Below are 20,951 nucleotides of genomic sequence, written 5' to 3' on the forward strand. Positions count from 1 at the left end.
TTCTCAATTGGTAAAATAATCTGGGAAATTACTTTTCCCTCTAGCAAATCGATTTGGCCTCCTCCAAGCCACTTGCATTCCTCTCTGGCACTTGCACTCCTGCCCAGAAATGCGCACTGCAGCTATTGGATAATTCACATAGCCTCCGGGATTCACTCCCTGCAAGTCAATTTGCCTCCCTCTACCTCCTGAAGCTACTCACACCTCCTCTGACATTCCTTCTGACAATTGGAAGTGAAAAACTGCTCTTGCTACACGCGCTGGGGAAACTGGCTACTCACACTAGCTAAATATGGACTCCTTGCTAGAAAACTCGACCTCACATCCTCACACTAGATTGTTGGAAAACCTCCTGAGAATTTCTTTGGAAGTTCTCACTACTGAAACCCTACTACTAACTCTCTTTGGCTAGAATTGCGCCTTGTTCTTTGCAACTGGCTAATTCGCACTACCTCCCTCTGTGTGTCAATTGTCTTGTTGTTATTCTCCAAGCCCATTGACCCTGCTCTTATAATCTTCTGTTGGGCAACGAAAGGCCATGATCACATATCAATCGATGACTAAGATCATCTTGAGCCCATCAACTCACTTTTCTGGAAGTCTCTAGAACAAAATTGATCTCCCTCAATTAATCTGATTTAATTAACCAATTTTCCTAAGTTAGACTTAGGAAATATTTAATTGTTGGCTAATTAATCTAAATGAGGTATTTCTAAGGCTTTTCTTGCGAACCCTTTCTGGGTTTTGGAGATCTCGTGTTCCTTAGCCTCATAGACACCATGGAGACTAGAACACATGTCCGTTGCTACCAAAAATTAACAATAATATTTACTAGTCATCCACATGTTGGAGACTTAGTAATTGTTTTTTTATAAAATATTACATTAAATTCATGACTTTTCCCACTAAGGGGTCAAATTGACTCTTATAGGATGCAAGGAAGCCCAACGTTCCAGTTGCAAAATATCTAGAAGTTAACAATATGAAGAATAGTAGCCTTTAGTGCTCCAACATTTTTTTGACCTTTACATTAGCTATCTCATCCGTTGACTTGACTTTTTTCCATGCATAGTAGCTTGAACTTTACCGCTTTTTTCTAGTTCTCCAACGCCTTGATGAATTTGCCAATTCTGCCACCTGGTTTGCTGTAAATCGGCGTGCCTTTGTCTAGGTGTTGCTTTGTTTGACCAAATTATGCCCTACGTTGCCACATCATCACTGCCCACCACATCATCATGCCTTGTGCCAGATCTCTAATACCCTTGGGAATTTGGAGAAATAGAGACATGGATTTTCTTCATCTTGTTGTGTAGACCAATTTTGACATATTACATGTCAAATTCTGACAGAATGTGCCCCTATTATGCTACCTGGAAACCTGTAACACCTGTTGTCCAGCTTTGGTCAGTCATAGCTTGAACATGCCTTCTTTGATTGAAGAAATTCTACATGGCATTTCATCCTCTCATTGAGCCTTACAATCTGAGACTGTTGACTTTTTGACTTCAGGGATAACTTTGCATGGGAATCGTGAACTACCTTGGGAGCATGAAATATCTCGGAATTTGAGACTATCATGTCTGAGAAACATTTGAGGGATACAACAACAATGACAAGGCCACCTACAAACTCTATAAAATCATAACTATTTGGAAAGACATAGGTACACTCGATGTGGGTTGGACTGGCCCCTACATTGGTGATCACCCCTACTTAAGCAAGGCTTCCATAAAACCATGAGCGCTCATATGAGAGCTCCAGGGCCCTCTAATCCTATCCAGGACATAAGGAACTCGAGATGAACTACTCAAAGGGACCGGCCATGGTTCTACCAAAAACAAATTGGCTCAACTTGACACAATGTCTAGGATTCCTACAGGCCCTCACATGGTTGGTACATGGATTTTTACTTGTGACCTTGAGCTTACAATGGTGTTTAAGAATGCTGCAATAGATATAGGTGCCCTTGCAGAAAGAGAGGTAAAAGCTCACACTTCTAGATCAATGCAATTGGACGAAATGAAAAGTTAAAAAATGAAAAAAGCCCAAACTAATTTAAGAAAACAAATCTTTCGAGTTCCTATGCTTGATTTTTAAAGATGACATACAAGTTATACGTAACTTTCTATTCACACTGTTTTCAGCTATAAAATGGTTTTGGTGCCTAATCTCTGCCGAAATTCTTCTTATTTTTTAAAAACAATCTCTCAACTAACATATCGTTTTGGAAATTTATGATGAGAACCTGTAGTCAAAAGCTTTATTTACTCTATAGCTGGAATAAAGCTTTTTTATTACAAGTTCTCTTCATTTCAAAATTACACTTAGAATATATCAAAAAATGATGTTCAATGTTCCAAATGGCTGGATGGCTATATATTTGCATCCTGTACCTTCACTTACTGAGCCCCTAAATAGCGGTTAGTGATCTTGTGAGCACTGGAGTATACGCTTGTAGAGTGTAATACATCATAAGGATACTTTCAAGTTTCAAATATTACAGACAATATTATGGCAGACCATCTGAGGGCTTATACAGCTATAGAAAATTTCTAATGGCAACCATAACCCTATTTGACACATTGTAGTAACATAGATGAAGGAAATGCCAGACAGTTTAGCAATCAGCACGCAAGATTAACAGAAAAAATGAATACTGTTTCCAGCTATATGAACCCAGCAAGAAGTTATACTGCAAATTTTAAAATGCATATCTATGTATTCAAATTTTAAAATTGAGCATATCTATTTTAAAATTGAAAGAGTAAGGTTTGGTCATGTGATGTTACGAATATAATGACCCTCTGATTGATTTGATTGTGGAAAAACATGTTCATTATTTGTTTTCATAATGTTATCTTCACGGTCACAGAGAACTGCCGGTTATGTTTGGATACTTATTGATTTTGTTTCCAATGCAGAATAAAGATGGCAGTTTTGCAACTTATGAATTGACAAGATCCTATACCTGGGTGGAGGTAAGCTTTGCGCAATTTCAATTTACTGTATTTTTGTTGATTGTGATCATTTAGGCGCTCTTCTATATATCAAAATATCTTTCTTCTTGTGACATATCTTTGGTTGGGTTGAATAGAACGGTTGGAAAACTGAGTTGGTGTATTCAGTTGGATCGGTTGGTAAACCAAATATTGTAAGATATTTTGTATATTGATATTGTTCTTCGGGTGCTAGGGCACAATATCAATATCAATATGTTTATATTGTTGTCGTATATCTTGTGCGCTATTGTATATTATAGATTGTTGCAGGGTGTATCTTTTTGTTGTGAAAGTATAACTTGGTTAAGTGTAATATAAATTTTGCTGAAAGACTTAAGTAAAGAAAAGACTAAGTGTGATGTTGTGTGGCATAGTCCAACTTGGTTAAAACCAAGTTGGTCATGCCATCATTGGAAAGACGTTGGTGCTGCACACCTAGAGGATGCCAGCACACTATATCCTAGGCTAGGCCTCTAGCATCGTGATAGGTGGTATTAGAGCAAGACAACAACATGGGTACTGTTACCACTCAAATTAGCAGGTGTCCTAAAAGGGGATCCTAGAGGGGCAACTTCTAGGTCAAGGGAAACAATGGAGCAACCCATTATCACCTCAGCTAAAGCTCCCTACTCTTTACGGAATTTCACCGATGGGGGGAGACCCAGTATGAAGAGAATGACCTAGATGAATTGGGCAATAATGTTGATTTTTGGGTAGCATCAGATGTGCTCTAGCTCCGAAATTTTGTGGAGGGGCTAGAACACATGAGATCTCCAAGACTGAGAAATCGTTTGGTGAAATTCCACCCGGATTGTATTTTATTAAAATAATTAATATTTTTAATGGGGTTCCTAAGTCTAAACTTAGGAAAATTAAAATATTAATGGGTATTAATGAAAATATGGGTGAAAAGCTTCTAAGAGACGAGGATCAAGTCTAATTTAATCTTAGCCATTGATTAGAGATTAGATCACGACCGTTGATATCTGAACAAGAAAAGTATAAATGAAGGCTTGAGAGTCATTTGGAGATACACCAAGCAAATACTAACTCGAGGGAAATCGATTTTCAAGAAGTAGGAGTTCGATTTCAGAGGGAGAGTTGCAGGGTGAAGGAAGAGGAGGGTATTAGCATCAGTCGGAGATTGAGGAGAAGGGGATACAATGCATCAATGGGAAAACGCAGAGGGTCAGCTTAGAGAGGCAACACAGCAAGGGACACAGTCCCAACGCAAAGATGACGCAAAGGTGATGCAGTGGAGGCTGGAGGATCTCTTGGGTGTCAAAATTTCTCCAAAGAGTGGAGGAAAATTATCTCAGGTGTTTTCTCAAAGGTTTTCTCTATGTTCTGCAAATCATTCCTTGTAAAGATATTGTTGTTGAAGAATAATAAATAAACCCTCATCTGCTGCATCGGTTTTCCCGCATTGGGTTTTTCCAGGGACAATTGTCCAAAAACAACTGCGTTGATGTGATTGATTCTTGTGCTTGTATTTCAATGTTTTTTTCTCTATGTTATTATGTGACAATTGCAGTAGAATTTATTTTGATGTTTACTGAAGGGTTTTGTAAATAACTTATTGTGGAAAATAAGTAGCAGAAATAAATCAGTTATTACAGTGGAATTCATGTTAGAAATTTTCACAAATAAAGGGAAAAGAGTGATTCCTAAAGAGGCCTATTCATAAGAGAGGCTCAATATATGGCTTTCTTGCTCAAGAGGCAAGATGAAAGGCTCTCTAAGAAGGGCCAAGAGGGTCTTAGGGGCTAGGTTTAGGTAATTAGACTTCTTGAAGAGGGACCTAGTCCTAAAAACCCTTATGAAGACTTGGTTTCCAAATGGTCTTTGAAGAATTACCTTCCAAAAGTTATGGGACCACACGAGACCAAGTGGACCCCAGGTTAGGTCAAGGGGATAGGATTGAGAAACCAATGATGTGCTTGACCTAATTAGGGAGGAGAAGGGGGTCAAAGAAATTTTTTTCAATGAAAGGTAATGTAATGATCCAGATGAGGTCACTAGCCAAGGGAAACCTAGGGAAAGAAATGATCCTCGAGCTAGGGTTTGCAATATCTCGAAATCCCACCGTCAGATTTGCTTGAAATTTGGAGGGCTTCTAGAGAAAACTCCAGCGCATTTGTGGACCAAAATCGAGGTAGTTGGATGGCTAGATTGTGAGACAAGTGATGCCCTATGAGACCTACTGGGCTAGGCCTAGAAAAGAAGAGGTTGGGGAAGAAAATAGGTTTAAGGTGATCACCTTATGGTGGACTAGTGCCTAATCCTTTGGGGATATTTGGAGTCACGACTCAAGAGTAATTATGACTATGGGCATTGAATTTTCTATGTCAAGGAGGCCTCAAAGATAACTTTGCATAGCATTAGGACATCAAGAAAAGCAACTTCAAGAACTTTATACTTCGTTTTGCAAAATTGATGGTTTATCAAGATGAATTTCATTGAAGAAGCATCTCTAGGAGCATCCATTCATAATTCATGGCCCATACATGAAGCATCACTATCTAGAAACTGAATTTCCACAACTTCGGATAAATGGATGCAGTAAATTAGCCCTAGTATAGCGAAATCCCAACAACAATGTATATGAAAAAATAGAAAGAGAAAATAGCATTAAATTGTACTTACATCTATTAAGAGTATATCCAACCATCAAGAATTTGCTAATCAAGAAGCACCAAGACAAGAGAAAATAATCCAAACATCAAAATTCATTCCATGCTCCAAAATTCATCCTCCAAGAAGGATAATGAAATTCTCAAGAGCGATACAAGTCCAATCCAAGTGATGATGAGAAATGAACTCTCATCATTTGTATTTATACACTCCTAATGAGTTCGATTTAGCTACTTGGGCCTACATTAGCCACTAAAATAAAAAATAATGTGCAAATAAGTAACTTTTGGTGACAAACCCACCAAACTAGCTCATAAACAAAATAGTAAGCCTCTCAAGAGGTCGAATGATCAATAATACATGTCGTTGGACCCTCTAAGAAGCCTGATGAATTCCATAAGTGCCATAAGGACGAATAAGATTCCCAAAAGTAATGGATAAGGGGTTGATCCCTTGTTTTCCACATAATAAACCTATGGTGCGCCCAATGGGTGTGAGGGAACACAAGTGACCTCATGGGTCTCCAAGTAAGTTGAAAATATCTGTAGACCATCTGTAAGGGCTCAAATGATGGTGTAAGTGATGCCACATTAGTATACAAGTCTTGGGTCATCTTCCAAGTGCATGGTACAATTGTGGGGTTGGCTGGGCAAAGGTCAACCAGGTGCATATTCCTCGTCCAATAGGTGAATCTCCAGCAATCGCTGAACATCTCTGGAGATCCATGGAGTGTTTTCTACTACTATGGAGTCTCAACACACACCATACATGTGCCAATGTAGCCCTCGGGAAGGTTAGGACCCCGTATAGGGAAACCAAACCCAAAATGGAGACCACCTACAATCTTGCATAAGATCCAATGCGTCCCTTAGCCTTCCAGTACAACAAGTCATTAAGGAAATCGAGTAAAAGAGCTTACAAACCATGGACAATAGGTGGGGACTTCATAATGGCATGCCCTTCCATAGTGGGCTTTGGCATGTGCTAATGTCTCTAAGCTCCAAATGGGGTTAACCAAGTATCCTATTAGGTGGTTTCTACTTTTAAATGGGATAGTATGTCCAAGGTACATCCTTCAAAGGGTGGTGGCATGTGATAAAGAGATGAATAGAGTAGGGAATGAAAGGGGCAGCCCTGGGCCACATGTTGGGGTACAAGGGTAGCTAATAAAAGGGAAACCCCCACTTGGGTATATAGTGTATAGGAAGGAGCAATCGTGGTGCATGAGGTACCCCGACCTTGATTTTTCCACCCTTCTTTATATGCCTTTTGCCTTTTATGATTTTTCTTTAATTAACTGCTTGGGGTTCAAGGGATAAGAGCATGATGTGTAAGATATAGCAGTGGATACCCCCTTTAAGGTAGGGTAGTTCATTGCCTACCATGGGATGGTACAATCATGGGTTCCTGAATGATAAATGAGGCTCATCTAGGGCCTATTGGAACCAGGGTGATGGCCATCATGATGGAGTAGAGCCCATGCATTGGCTTTTGCCCACGTGCTCAATGTGATTTTCCCAGCCATCTTTTGCATTTTGTGGTACATCTTCTTGTTGAATGTGGCTAGTTATGATTTTACTTTTCTTTTCAGCTGCATCAACCTCCGGGTCATCATTCCAGGCCCTACCCAAGGTGTGGGAAAGGGGAGGGGGGAAGGCTAACCCTATGTGGAGCTAGTGGAGGAATGTGGACCCAGGTGGGAGAAATGATGAATGGGGTTATAATGAGTGGAAAGGGAGTGATATATGTGGATGAGGGAGCGGGACCATGCAACCAAAATCAGGGTTTCCCATGTAGTACCATCCCTAAAGTCCAAAGGTCAGTAAAAGAGATCCCACAGGACTAGAGTCCAAGGTTAACATCCAAAAGAGGTTTAGGGGACAAGAGCACAGACCTAGCCCACTCTTTCCATTGAATCCCCCCATTAATCCATGCCTGGAAGTATCCGTGATAAGCAAACTACAACACTCAATTACCAAATGACAAGGCATACCTTTAGGTTCGGGAGGCCCACCTTCAAACATATGATCATGACAAATAGGTGAGGGACCACATGGCTGGTTCAGGTGGTGGAGAAATGGCACAACGAGCTAGTTGGTGGCTGTTGGCTGAGGACCAACTTGGAGAAAAATTTCTCCTAGGGATATCACCAACAAAATGGTGGATGACATCGGGCTCTAACTGGGACATGATCTCTCAGAAAAGTGGACGAAGCTACTCGAATGAGAGGTCACGAGAACTCCAACAATCTCTTGGTTACCGTAGACCTACTACCTGCACACATCATAGGTGAAAAACACGAGGCAACATGCTTTCTCGGTGTCTCATGATGGCACATGCTTGGATTAGACTCATAAAATTGACTCATAGAAGTAATCTTTCAAATGCAGTTTTTAAATCTAAATGCAACTAATGTATCATGAGAAATATCATATGAAATTAGTTTTAATGCGGAGATCAGCATGTAATGTATCCTACCCTAACTTGCATATGGTAAGGGCAATACTAAGTGTAATCATAAAGCCAGTGCAACCAACATATCATGATATCACTATACATATGTTTGCCAGTATGATTACTCATGAAACAAAACTTAAAGTGAATGTAGACATAATTACATGGCGGGTGAAGTGGGTGGAAGGTGAGAAAACATGATCTCCATTTGATGTAAAAGGAAGCCATAAGAGCTGGGGGATTTTGATTTTTGGTAGCATTGGATGTGCTCTAGCCTTGAAAATTGGTGGAGAGGCTAAGGCACATGAGATCTCCAAGACCCAGAAATCGTTTGGAGAAATTCCTCCCGGATAAGGAGTTATTAAAATAATTAGTATTTTTAATGGGTTCCTAAGTCTAAACTTAGGAAAATAAAAATATTAATGTGTATTAATAAAATATGGGTGAGAAAGTTATAATTGATGAGGATCAAGCCAGTTCTAATCTTAGCCGTTGATTAGGGACTTAATCTCGACCGTTGATTCATCAACAGGAAAAGTATAAGAGGAGGCTTGAGGGTCAGTTGGAGACACACCAAGTGATCAAAGAATTCGATTTTCTGGGGCGAGGTTTGCTGAGGAAATCGAGTTAGTGATCAAAGTTGCAGTGAGGGGTAGTTCAGCAAGGGATTTTCATCCGAGGCTAAAGAATACATAGCAGAGAGGCAGTGCAGTGCTGGGAGAGACAATGCAGGACTTGGAAGGGCTGACGCAGAGGCTGTAAAGTTGACGTAGAGGGCTGACGCAGTGAGACATAGAAGCGGCAGAGGCTGACGCTGGGCCTTAGAGGTAGCGTTGGGGAGATTCTGTGGGGTGGACTAGGAGCAGATCAACAGATTCTGAGCCGGGATAGGGTGACGCAGCTCCTGGAGGAGTGACGCAATTCCAGAGTAGTGCTTGGAGCAGCTTTCGCTGTCCAGCATAGGGAACAACTAGAGTCACTGTGGGGTTTGATCATCCGCTTGCTGATTTGCCGAAATATCTGTCTTCGGATAGAGGTACTACTGCCAAGGATATTCTTTGTTGGGTGAGCCATTTCTGGCACCCTAGTTGTATTCACAAAATCTGCTTAATAATACCAACCCTCTATATGCTGCACCGGTTTTCCCGAATTGGGGTTTTTTTGGGGACAATTGGAAAAAAATAACGATGCCCCTTGTGTTATTGTCTCAGTTTATTTCAATGCATGATCTATATATTTGTGAAGGCTGCAATAGTGTTTACTTCGGTGTTTATACAATTAAATAACTTGTTAATGTAAAGAACAAGTATGAGATTGTAAACCAGTAGTTGCAGTAGGAGTTTCTAATGTGTTAGATTCAAGAATTTTCACATGGTATTAGAGCGATTGCAGATCATAGACGACTGAAGACACCGGCCAAGAAATCTGAGAATTTGCAATAGAGAAGCAGTTGTCCCGAGAGACAACATTGTCCAGAGCCGAAGAGGCAGAAGGAGTGACATAGTGTAGAAGAGGTGACACGGAGGCTCATGCAGTGCTTGCGTTAGCATTCTGAGCTGGGAGAGGAAAACGTAGTAGCTGGGAGGAGCCCACGCAATAGCTACATCAGCCATCAGGGCCAACACAGAGGCAGAGGAGCGCAATTCAGGCTCACACAAAGCCATGTCATCTTTCTGAGCTAGGAAGGAGTGACGTAGTTGGCCGGGAGGAGCAGATGCAGCCCATGCAAAGATTGCATAGAGCCTGAAGGGTTCAGATTCTTCGAGTTGCTGGGGCTAAGGGAGCTGTGCAGATTTTGATTTGAGGAGTTGGTGGGACGCTGTTTCTGTTGGTGCAGAACAGTGTCTAAGGAGACAGAACCAAGGTAGAGTGAAGCACTATCTCGACAGGTTTCTAGCCAAGAAATCTAGATCTGGGTTGCAGCGGCAAAGGAGGATTGGAGAGGAGTGATTCGTTAGTTGGCCGGAGGATTTCCGAGAGGGAAATCAGGACTCAGAGGGAGTCTAGAGAAGAGGAGTAGAGATGGCAGTGAACGGATTAAGGGATCAGGACAAATTGGACGGGGCTTCCAATTTTGTCATTTGGAAGGCCAGGATTCTAGCAATCCTGGATAAACATCGCATCAAGGACTATGCTTGGAGAGTAGTAGCTGTCTCAGTTGATGCTGATGCAGCCAAGAAGTATGAGGAGGCCCAAGCAATAGCAAAATGCATGATCCTAGACGGGGTCAAGGATCATGTAATACCACATATTGCTGAGAAGAACACAACAAGGGAGATGTGGCAGACACTGACCACCTTATGCTAGGGCTCTTCCGTGCAGCGCAAGATGTTATTGGAGAATCAGCTGAGGCAGTATCAGATACAGAAAGGAGAGGAGATAGATCCATTCCTTCTCAGGTTGCAAGGAATTCGCAACGAACTTACTTCCATGGGGTCTACACTAGACCCAAAGTTCATGGTCAAGACTGTCGTGAATGCAGTCTGCGAGGAGTGGGAGACGTTTAGTCCAAAGCATTTTGGGTAGAGGAACTCTCCCCAGTTGGGAGGAGATGTGGGCAGCTCTATGACAGGAAGAGCTCAGGAGATTGACCAAGGCAGGGAGTAGCGGTAAGGGAGTTTGAATCAAGGAGGAGGAGGAGGATGAAACTCTCGCATCAGCGGGACAACAGGGGCTACAAAAGAGGAAGAAGAAAGACATCTCCAAGGTCAAGTGCTTCAACTGTGGGGAGCTGGGACATTATGCCTCTCAGTGCCCCAGGAAGAAAGGCAAGGGAAAAGCTTCCGACTCAAAGGCTGCTCCAACAAAGGCGGAGAAGGATGCCAAGACTGATGACGATTGTGCCATAAGTGTTCATGTGCCTCTAGAGAAGAGGTGGGGTGACATTGAGTTGTAGTCGAGAAGACTACACGATGGGGGCAAGATCCTTGAGGTGCCCAAGCTCTTGGATCACATCCGGCTACGGGAGCCCTTAACGACAGTAGCAAAATGACGGGTGTCAGGTGGAGCAAGGTGTGATGGAGCGACAAGGCAATGCTAGAGTGCATAAGTCTGTAGCAACACAATGGAGGTTGTAGCAGTGCGAGCGGCACAGAAGAGGTTGCAGCAGCGCAGTGGCAACATAGGGAGCACATGATGGCAGCAGAGGTAGCTTCAGCATCATGAGGCTTCCAGACTAACTAGGATGTCAGTGTTTGGGTGAAGTTAGTTACTTACTTCTCGGTAACTGAGTTGCAGTGCAACAGTTAGCAGTGGCAGTGCTATGGGCAGCATGAGGCAACATTTTGAGAGGGAGCTGCAGTACAGATGTAGCAATGGCAGTGTCATGGGCAGCAGTACAAGAAGCAACAGTGCAGTGGATGTGGAGCAGCAATACAGGAAGCAACAGTGCAGTGGATGTGGGGCAGCAGGCCAAGCATCAACACAGAAGACTGATGTGGAGGATCAATGTGATGCTTCTATGGTGAGGCATTGCTAGAGCACATTCCTCGTTAAGAGGGAGTGTTGATTTTAGGTAGCATCACATGTTCTCTAGCCTTGAAAATTGGTGGAGAGGTTAAGGCACATGAGATCTTCAAGACCTAGAAATCGTTTTGAGAAATTCCACCCGAATAAGGAGTTATTAAAATAATTAACTTTTTTAATGGGTTCCTAAGTCTAAACTTAGGAAAATAAAAATATTAATGTGTATTAATAAAATGTGGGTGAGAAAGTTCTAAGTGACGAGGATCAAGCCAGTTCTAATCTTAGTCGTTGATTCATCAACAAGAAAGGTATAAGAGGAGGTTTGAGGGTCAGTTGGAGACACACTAAGTGATCAAGGAATTCGATTTTCTGGGGTGAGGTTTGCTAAGGAAATCGATTTAGTGATTAAAGTTGTAGTGAGCAGCAGTTCAGCAAGGGATTTTCATCCGAGGCTGAAGAATACATAGCAGAGAAGCAGTGCAGTGCTGGGAGAGACAACACAGGACCTAGAAGGGCTGACGCAGAGGTTGTAAAGCTGACGCAAAGGACGCAGAGGGCTGACGCAATGAGACGCAGAAGTCGCAGAGGCTGACCCTGGGCCTCAGAGGCAGCATTGGGGAGATTTTGTGGGGCACACAGGGTGCATATCAATAGATTTTGAGCTAGGATAGGGTGACATAGCTTCTGGAGGGGTAACGCAGTTCCAGAGTAGTGCTTGGAGCAGCTTTCATTGTCCAGCATAGGCGACAGCTAGAGTCGCTTTGGGGTTTGATCATCCGCTTGTTGATTCACCTGAATATCTGTCTACGGATAGAGGTTCTACTGCCAAGGATATTCTTTGTTGGGTGAGCCATTTTTGGCACCCTAGTTGTATTCACAAAATCTGCTTAATAATACAAACCCTCTATATGCTGCACTGGTTTTCTCGAATTGGGTTTTTCCGGGGACAATTGTCGAAAAATAATGGTGTCCCTTGTGTTATTGTCTCAGTTTATTTCAGTGCATGATCTTCATATTTGTGAAGGCTGCAATAGTGTTTACTTCGATGTTTATGCAATTAAATAACTTGTTAATGTAAAGAACAAGTAGGAGATTTCCTTTGTCGTATTCATCTCGAAAATATGTTGAACTGCATGATCCTTGACCCCATCAAGGATTATGCACTTTGCCTTGGCCATCGCATCCTCATACTTTTCGTTATCAGCTAGTTCGACTGGGATAGCCACTGTTCTCAAGGCAAAGGCCTTGATGCGATGTCTATCCTGAACAGACAGGATCCTGGCCTTCCAGATGACAAAGTTGGATGCCTCGTCTAGCCTGTCCTGATCCCTTAGTCCATTCATGGCCATCTCTGCTCTTCTTTTCGACTCCTCTGAGTCTCTACTTCCTCCTAGAAGTTCTCTGCTAGACTCCCTATGAGTCTCGATTTCCCTCTTGGAAATCCTTCTGCCAATAGTCGAATCGCACCTCTTCGATCTCCTTTTCTCCTCCAACACTGATCTGGATTTCTTGGCTAGAAATTCGCCTAGGTAGCGACTCCCTTCTACCTTGGTTCTGTCCCATTAGGTATTGTTCTGCCTCAACAGCAACAACACCCCACTAACTTCACACTCCACAATTTGCCCCCAGCGTCCTATGCCCCAACAACTGAAGAATTGAGCCTCTAGGCTCTGCGCAATTCCGGCAGTGGCTGAATCGTTCCACTAGCCAATTGCGTCACTCCTACTTGGCTTAGCAGGATGACGTGGCTCTTCGTGAGCCTCCTCTGCCTCTCACTGCTTCTGTGTTGGCCTCTTCTTTGGCTCGAACTGATGACGCAGGCCCTCTGCGTCAACCCTTCTCTGCTGCTTTCTTCTTAGGAACAACTTCTGTCACTCGGGACAACTGTTTCTGCTGCAAATTCTCTAATTTCGCTGCTGCCTTTAGCTCTCCTGTGATCTGCAACGCTCTGATACCGTGTTGAAATTTTTAAGTCTAACTTGTTAGAAATTTTCTGCACTATTTGGTTTATTTCTCCTACTTGTTAATTACTGAACAAGTTATTTAACCATATAAATACTGAAATAAACACAATGCAGTTTCAACCATCTACAGATCAACAACTAAATGAAATATGCAAACACACAAGGGACACCGTTATTTTTGGACAATCGTCCCCAGAAAAACCCAACTTGGGAAAACCGGTGCAGCAGTTCTGAGGGTTTATTATTATGCAACTTTTCTGAGTACAACTGGGTGCCAAACTGGCTCACCCTACAGAGAAATTAATTTGGCAGTAATACCTCTCTCCGGAAGCAGATATTTTGAAAGTCTGTTCCACGAAACCCTCTCCAGCACCTCTCTGAGGCTCAGCGTTAGCCTGAAACCCTCTGCGTCAGCTCTTTGAGGCTCTTTGCAACCTTTCTGGCCCTCTGCGTCACTTCTGCAGCCTCTGCGTCACTCACACAAGCCCTCTAGCCCTCTGCGTAGTCACTGTTGGCCTCTTTGTGGCTCCTTCTGGCTCTGCGTCTGCCTCTTTGCCTCTGCACTGGTCTTCCGGCACTATCTCTGCCTCTCTGCTATGCACTCACTGCCCCTCGCTGCAACTCTAATCACTGGTTCGATTTCTCTTAGCAAACCTCACTCTAGAAAATCAAACTGACTGATCACTCTGGTGTATCTCCAACTGACCCTCAAGCCTCCTCTTATACTTTTTCTGTTGAGTCTTCAACGGTCGAGATTATATCTCTAATCAACGGCTTGATCCATGTCATTTAGAACCTTCTCACCCAGTTTTATATTAACTAAGTTGCACGAAATGGGGAAACGGGTACGAGTTTCCGAAACGGGAAGCGATACGAAACACGATCTCCCAAATTTTGGAAACGGGGAAACGCGAATATATATATATATATATATATATATATATATATATATTGAAAATATTTAAATATATATATATATATATATATGTGCAATCATAAAGCATAAATGATACATTATAATTTATTACACTTAAACATTAAGATTTAATTTACATCACATTTACTCATGAATGATCACATAATGAAAATAAAAATATTGGAATATCCAAAAGCAACCTTTATTATATATCCAAATCTCAAAATCAGCCTTTATTTATATTAATATATGAGGCTGCAAGTACAATAAAGACTATAAGGCTGCAAGAAAGAGATCCAAATCAGGATTTTCTGCATCCACATCCCATTCTTTAGAAGGACCACTGTTGTATTGGGAGTCTCCTCCTACATAGTCGAACGACCTTAGTGCTCTTGATTAAATACACGTTTCATACCCTAGTACCCTACATGATCTTGATTATTGGGAGTTTCCCTGCATAGAGGGCTTGGTTCTCTTGATTAAATACAAGTTCCATACCCTAGTACATGATAAAATCCAATGGAAACATTGCAATCCCTCCAATCCTGAAATCCTGAAAAACAAATAAGTCTGCTGGATTTTGAGTGAGATCTAAAATTCTACTTTCTCCATATGAAATCCAATGAGGGCGAAACCACTCTTAAACATCCTGAGTCATTTCATGGTAATGTTAAAAATTTAAGTAAAAGAATGAAAATGAAAAATAAAGGAAAATATCACTTTTACTTTAAGAATTTAACATTACCATGAACTGCATATCCCTCAAACTCCTTGATGAACTGCATATCAACACTAGGGCAAAAATTCACTTTTATAACTTTAGACACGCATCTAGAAGCAACAAGAAGTCACTAACATACCCTAAAAGTAAATTAAAAAACAAATTAAAAAAAACACAAGTTAATGAGGAAACGTGGGTCGTACGGCCCTGAAACGCGTTTCCGGCCGTACTGGCCACGTTTCCGTTTCGGGAAACGTGGCAGTACGGCCGGAAACGCGTTTCACGGCCGTACCAAACGCGTTTCTGCGTTTCGTACCCGTTTCCGTATGGAAACGGACCTCTATACCACGTTTCCTGCAACATAGATTAATACCCTTTTAATATTTTTATTTTCTTAAGTTTAGACTTAGGAACCCATTGAAAATATTAATTATTTTAATATCTCCTTCACCGGGTAGAATTTCCCCAAACCATTTCTGGGTCTTGGAGATCTCATGTGCTTTAGCCTCTCCACCAATTTTCATGGCTAGAGCACATACGATGCTACCCCAAATCAGCAAAAAACAGGTAATTTCTCAGTTATAGTGGCAAGGAATGAGAGAGTGTTGTAGTACAGATGTAGTGTTGGCAGTGGCAGGGTTAGCAACAATACAGATGCATCATTTGTGCAGTAGTTGGTGGGCAGTGATGTCAGACATCAACAGTGCAGAGGGAGATGTTACATAACACGGTGATGCTTCAGCAGGTTGCATTGCTAGAGCACATTCCTTGCTAAGAGGGAGTGTTGATTTATGGTAGCATCAGATGTGCTCTAAGTCTCAAATTTTGCAGGGAGGCTTAGACATATGTATTCCACAATACCCGGAAATCGTTTTGGGAAATTCTGCCGGTAGACAGTTTTATTAAAATAATTAACTATTTTTAATGGGACCCTAAGTCTAAACTTAGGAAATTAAAATAATTAATGGGTATTAATCTAAACTGTGGGTGTAAATTCTAGAAGAAGACGGAGATCGAGTCCAAATGATCTGATCCATTGATCAGAATATAATCTTGGCTGTTGGTTCTCAACTAGAAGATTATAAGGAGATCAAGGGGCATTTGGAAAATACACCAGAGGCAGATACTTAGTTACCCGAGTAAGATTGATTTTCTCACTGGTCAAAGTTTGGCAAGAGAAAATCGAATCAAAGGGAGAGTTGCAGGTGAGAAGGAGAGAGAGAGGGTATCAACATCAGTCTGGAGGTCAAGAGCAGAAGACGGAGAGCAAAGGAGGACAACGCAAAGGCAATGTGATGCTGGGACAATGTAGTTCTCACGCAGGGGCTGACGCAATGAGCCGCAGAGGGGGTAGTAGGTCCTCTCTTGGATCATAAACTCGTCGAGAAGTGCCTGTAAAATTTCTCACAGAGAATCCTCTTCTATTCTGCTAGTTGTATCTTGTACATGAGATTTTTGCTGAAGAATAATAAAGAAAACCTCATCTGCTACATTGGTTTTCCCGCATTGGGTTTTTCCGGGGACATTTGTCCAAAAATAACTGTCATTGTGTTGTATCTTTTTCTTGATCAATTTCTTGTTTCGACATATTATTTTAAATAGTGAATGCTGCAGTTGTATTTACTTCGATATTTATTGTAGAACACAGCAAATAACTTGTATGGTTTAACAAGTAGGAGAAGTAATATCAGTTTGTTGTAGTAGGGATTTCGGGTTTAGGAATTTTCACAGGCTACACATGTAAACTTTGAGTTCGGTCATTACAGGCCTAAATTAACTTGGATTGAAACTTAGAATTAGGGCTTTTGATTGCTTTGAAATTTCCTTGAAATTGTCCCCAATTTCAATTGGACGATTTTTTTAAATACATTGCAAGCATCCTCTACAAAATTCTTCCTCTATTTCAAAATGTTGGCTTGGCCCATGTCGGCCCAGTGTTGAATTTTTGGCTCTGCTACCACACTATAATGCCCCAACAACCCATTTGGGTACATTATTGACTTTTATCATTTGAAATTCAATTTCTCTCTATAACTAGCCTACAATTCTTTGATACGACATATAATTATCCCACCAAGGCCTCGATACCGCAATGGAACACAACCCTCTAATACCATATTTGTAACTCATCTTAGTCGCCCAACTAGGCCTAATTTTGTCGTTGAGGTACCCTTAGTATAATAATTTGGCTCTTTTATACATGTCTAATACATACTACCATGATATGCAACAAATAACATAACCAAAGTAGCAATATAAATATACATAAACATGTAAATACATAATAGCAATAAATGCAAGAATAAGCATAGTAATAGGCATATGAAAACAAAGTCATTACTCCACCAACTAGTTGTAGACCTCAAATGTTCCACCTAGCCATAGACCTCCCTGCTCTAATATTCTCAGGAGTGGGTCATTGTTGAGCTGGAACCATGACTCCACCAAGGCAAAGAGTCACGTAGAACCAATAATGGTCTTGTAGTCAACACAAAACAAGATATAGGCCAAGGTATCAAACTCTAGCAACACCCCAACCTACAGTCTCTCATCTCCCATCAACCTGAACAATCCAAGGTAGTGCACACCCTTCTCTTCCTTTGCAGTCCTTGAGGCCACGCCACCACATTTCAAGGGCTCCAGAATAGGGTAACTATGAAGTCACATGGCCTTGTGGCTCCAGTAATTCCACTTGCTCTCAAGAGTCTATAGGCACCCTCCATGCCCACACCAAGGAACCTACCCCACACTTCTACCTCTGTGGCTCCAACCTGTTACCGATTCGATTAGCAGGGTTTCTAAGGTCTTGGCAACCTATTGGATGGGCATACATGGCAGGGTTCATTGTCATCATGGCACAATACTCCATTGTTTAGACCTTGCATCCTTCTAAATGGTCAAGGGAGGAGTTCAAAATATTCCTCCAAACAAACCCAAACAAGATAGTGCCTTAGATGGGGTCACTTGGAATGGAGGTGTTAAACTTCCGGAGCTGTCTAGCTGGTTTATATTGTAATTGTACAACAGAAAACTAAACAAGGAGATTCATTAGAACCAAAACACAAACAATATGTGGTGTAACCAATTGAATTTGGTCTACAGAATTTACTAACCAAATATGTAATTAGTTTTCAGTTTAGGTCACTTGATAGAGAGTATGGGTCAAAATAGTTTTCTGCATTGTAAATCAGGGTATTAAATCTGCATAAAAATGAAGGGACAACAACTTGTTAAGCCCAAAAAAACCACTCGTAGATTTTATTTTTAGGATTTAGGAAGTATGAGGGTCAATTTTGAGACTTGTGAGGCCTCTCCTCAACCCACAACAGCTGAAAAAATCAATTTCCAGCTAGTTGGAAATTGTTTTGCAGAATTATGAATGAAACCCTCTTGGACAATTTAGACCAAGAGTTTCTAAATTTTTAAGTTATACCTTTAATGTGGCTTGAAATTGCATAAAAGTTATTTTAAATGATGAATAACATAGAAATTAAATATATTAAAGGAATGAGAGAAGTTTCTTGAAGAGATTACTTACTTGGAATGCTGAAACATTTGTTTTTATTGTAAATCTTGTATGCTACAGCCAGTAATTCATGGATTTACAAAACAATTCAACTAGATACAAATATAAAATATGCAAAATCTCACTTGTAACTATCCTTGGTTACATCTATCAATTTCACCAATTTTTTCCAAGGCAATGCTTGTTAATAAAAATAAATGAATGAAAAATCGGCAAGCTAATTGATCCTGAACCAAATGCTGAAAATAAAAGTTTTGGAATTTTCTAGAAATATGTGGTTGTTGAGCTCATACTTGTGCCTTTCCTCACCCTTACAGAAGCATGAAATTAACACCCTCTTAAGTTGATCTAGTTTGCTAGCTCAAAGGAGTCGGTTTGGTCTTGGAAAGAATTCGCCTATACTATTGACTTAACCCCTTTTCTAATTTTCATATTAATTTAGGAATGGCCCCTTTCAATGTGCCATCTCCAATCTTCTGATCATGTGTGAGATGATGTCAAGATCTGGCACAATTGGAAGCTCTCCTTTGGAATGGTTTGGTTTCTTGGTTCATCCACCTACAAACAAAATGGCTAGTGCGGTTGCTCCCTAGTTTTCCCTTTCCACATGACATTATAGTCTATCAATGTGAAGATTTATTAACCTTAGTGTAATTTTACTTATTTTTAAGAGAAATAGATTAAACCGGAATAACATATAATCAAGAAAAGAGATGAATATAAAATCTACTCCACACAATGTATATGCAAATAGACAAAGGTTTGCAAAAAGTGAGCTCCTTTTATTAATGATGGTAACAATCTCAAATGATGGCTACAACAATACAATGAGGGAAGGCTAACCTTTTATAGAAAAGAATTGCAATGGCTAGCTAACAACCAGTTGGGCTCCTCAAAATATTGTTTTACTAGTCATCCACAAGTTGGAGACTTAGCAAATTTAACTAAAAATTACATTACATTTTTTTATTTGCTCACTAAGTGGTCGTCTTGGTTCAAATTTCTCAATTTGGTCCAAAATCCCTTTGCTACGGGATTGGTATAGTCAACCATGAAGAATAGTACAAGATAATAGCTCAATGTTCCGTTAGTTTCCTAGGGGAAATTCGACTTGGTCATTTGGAGGAATAATTTGTCTTCTAACAACTACTTTCTTGGCCCGTTATTCAACTACTTGGTCCCTAAAGTCTTCAAATATTAGTTAGATCTTCTAAGGACTAGTTGAGTTGGCCAACAAATAGTTTGAATTGAGTTTTTCTTTTACTAACACGACCTTGGCCAAATTTTTCTAGTTTTCCAATGCCTTAATGAAGTTTCCATTTCCACCACTTGGGTTTGTTATAATGCAGCCTGGTTTCATATGGGTCTTGCTTCATTCGACTAAATTATGCCTTGTGTCGCTACATCATCATTATTTTCCATGCCATCATGCTTTGTGTTTGTTGAAATACTGAGAGGGGGGTGAATCAATGTTTCTTTCAATTGTTATAATTAATACCAGTTAAGATTCTTTAGAATAACAACCAGAAAGTAAATAATTGGAATTTTATTAAGAAAGGGAGAAGACACCAATCCTCTTTTACAATAAATTGAGTACAATAATGTTGAGGGTTCCAACCCTTCAATCCACCGGGCTCAAACCTGTTGCCAAGCTCCAACTTGGGCTGCAATGAGGCTCCAACCTCTAGGGCTCCAACCCTATCTACCTCAAGGCTCCAACCTTGTTTTTAGAGGCTCCAACTCCTAGGGCACCAATGTTGATTTTTGTAGCATCGAATGTGTTCTAGCCACGAAATTTTGTGGAGAGGCTAGAATACATGTATTATCCAAAACTTATAAATATCTTATGGAGATTCCACCTAGAGACTAATTAATTAAAATAATTAACATTTTTTTAATGGTACCTAAGACATGGACTGATTTCTAGTTAATCTTAGCCATTGAATATGATTTAATCTTGGTCGTTGGTACTCCAATAGAAGATTATAAGAAGAAGTCGATGGGTTGATGGAGAACACGCCAGGGTAGATACTCAATTGCTCAAGTAGATCGATTTTCTCAGTGGCTGAAGTTTGACAAGAGAAAATAGAGTCAAAGAGTGAGTTGCAGGTGGGACAGATAGGGCATCAGCATAGTCTGAGAGTGCAGGACAAATCTGAAGGGGGAAGAACAGGGGAGGGATGCAAATCATCAGTGTAGAGGGTTGACGCAAGCCCTGTGTAGTCACTGCGCAGAGGGTGACGCAGAAAGGCCAGCGAAAGGGCAGGAGGTC

At 40.9% G+C, this 20,951-nt stretch overlaps 1 protein-coding gene across 4 annotated transcripts in view; it reads left to right on the plus strand.

Moving 5' to 3' along the window:
* The window catches only part of LOC149225573 (cycloartenol synthase-like), a 529,143-nt gene that overhangs the window by 261,572 nt on the left and 246,620 nt on the right, over positions 1-20,951 (plus strand). For all 4 annotated transcript variants that reach the window (XM_089377155.1, XM_089377157.1, XM_089377154.1 and 1 more), the window contains exon 14: positions 2,922-2,978. In XM_089377155.1, coding sequence (XP_089233281.1) covers positions 2,922-2,978 — 57 coding nt within the window. The remainder of the gene's footprint in view (positions 1-2,921; positions 2,979-20,951) is intronic.

This window comes from Pinus tabuliformis, chromosome J, assembly GCF_031772625.1.
Source record: "Pinus tabuliformis cultivar Carrire ecotype Pingquan chromosome J, CPIR1, whole genome shotgun sequence".
In the NCBI taxonomy this organism is placed as follows: Eukaryota; Viridiplantae; Streptophyta; class Pinopsida; order Pinales; family Pinaceae; genus Pinus; species Pinus tabuliformis.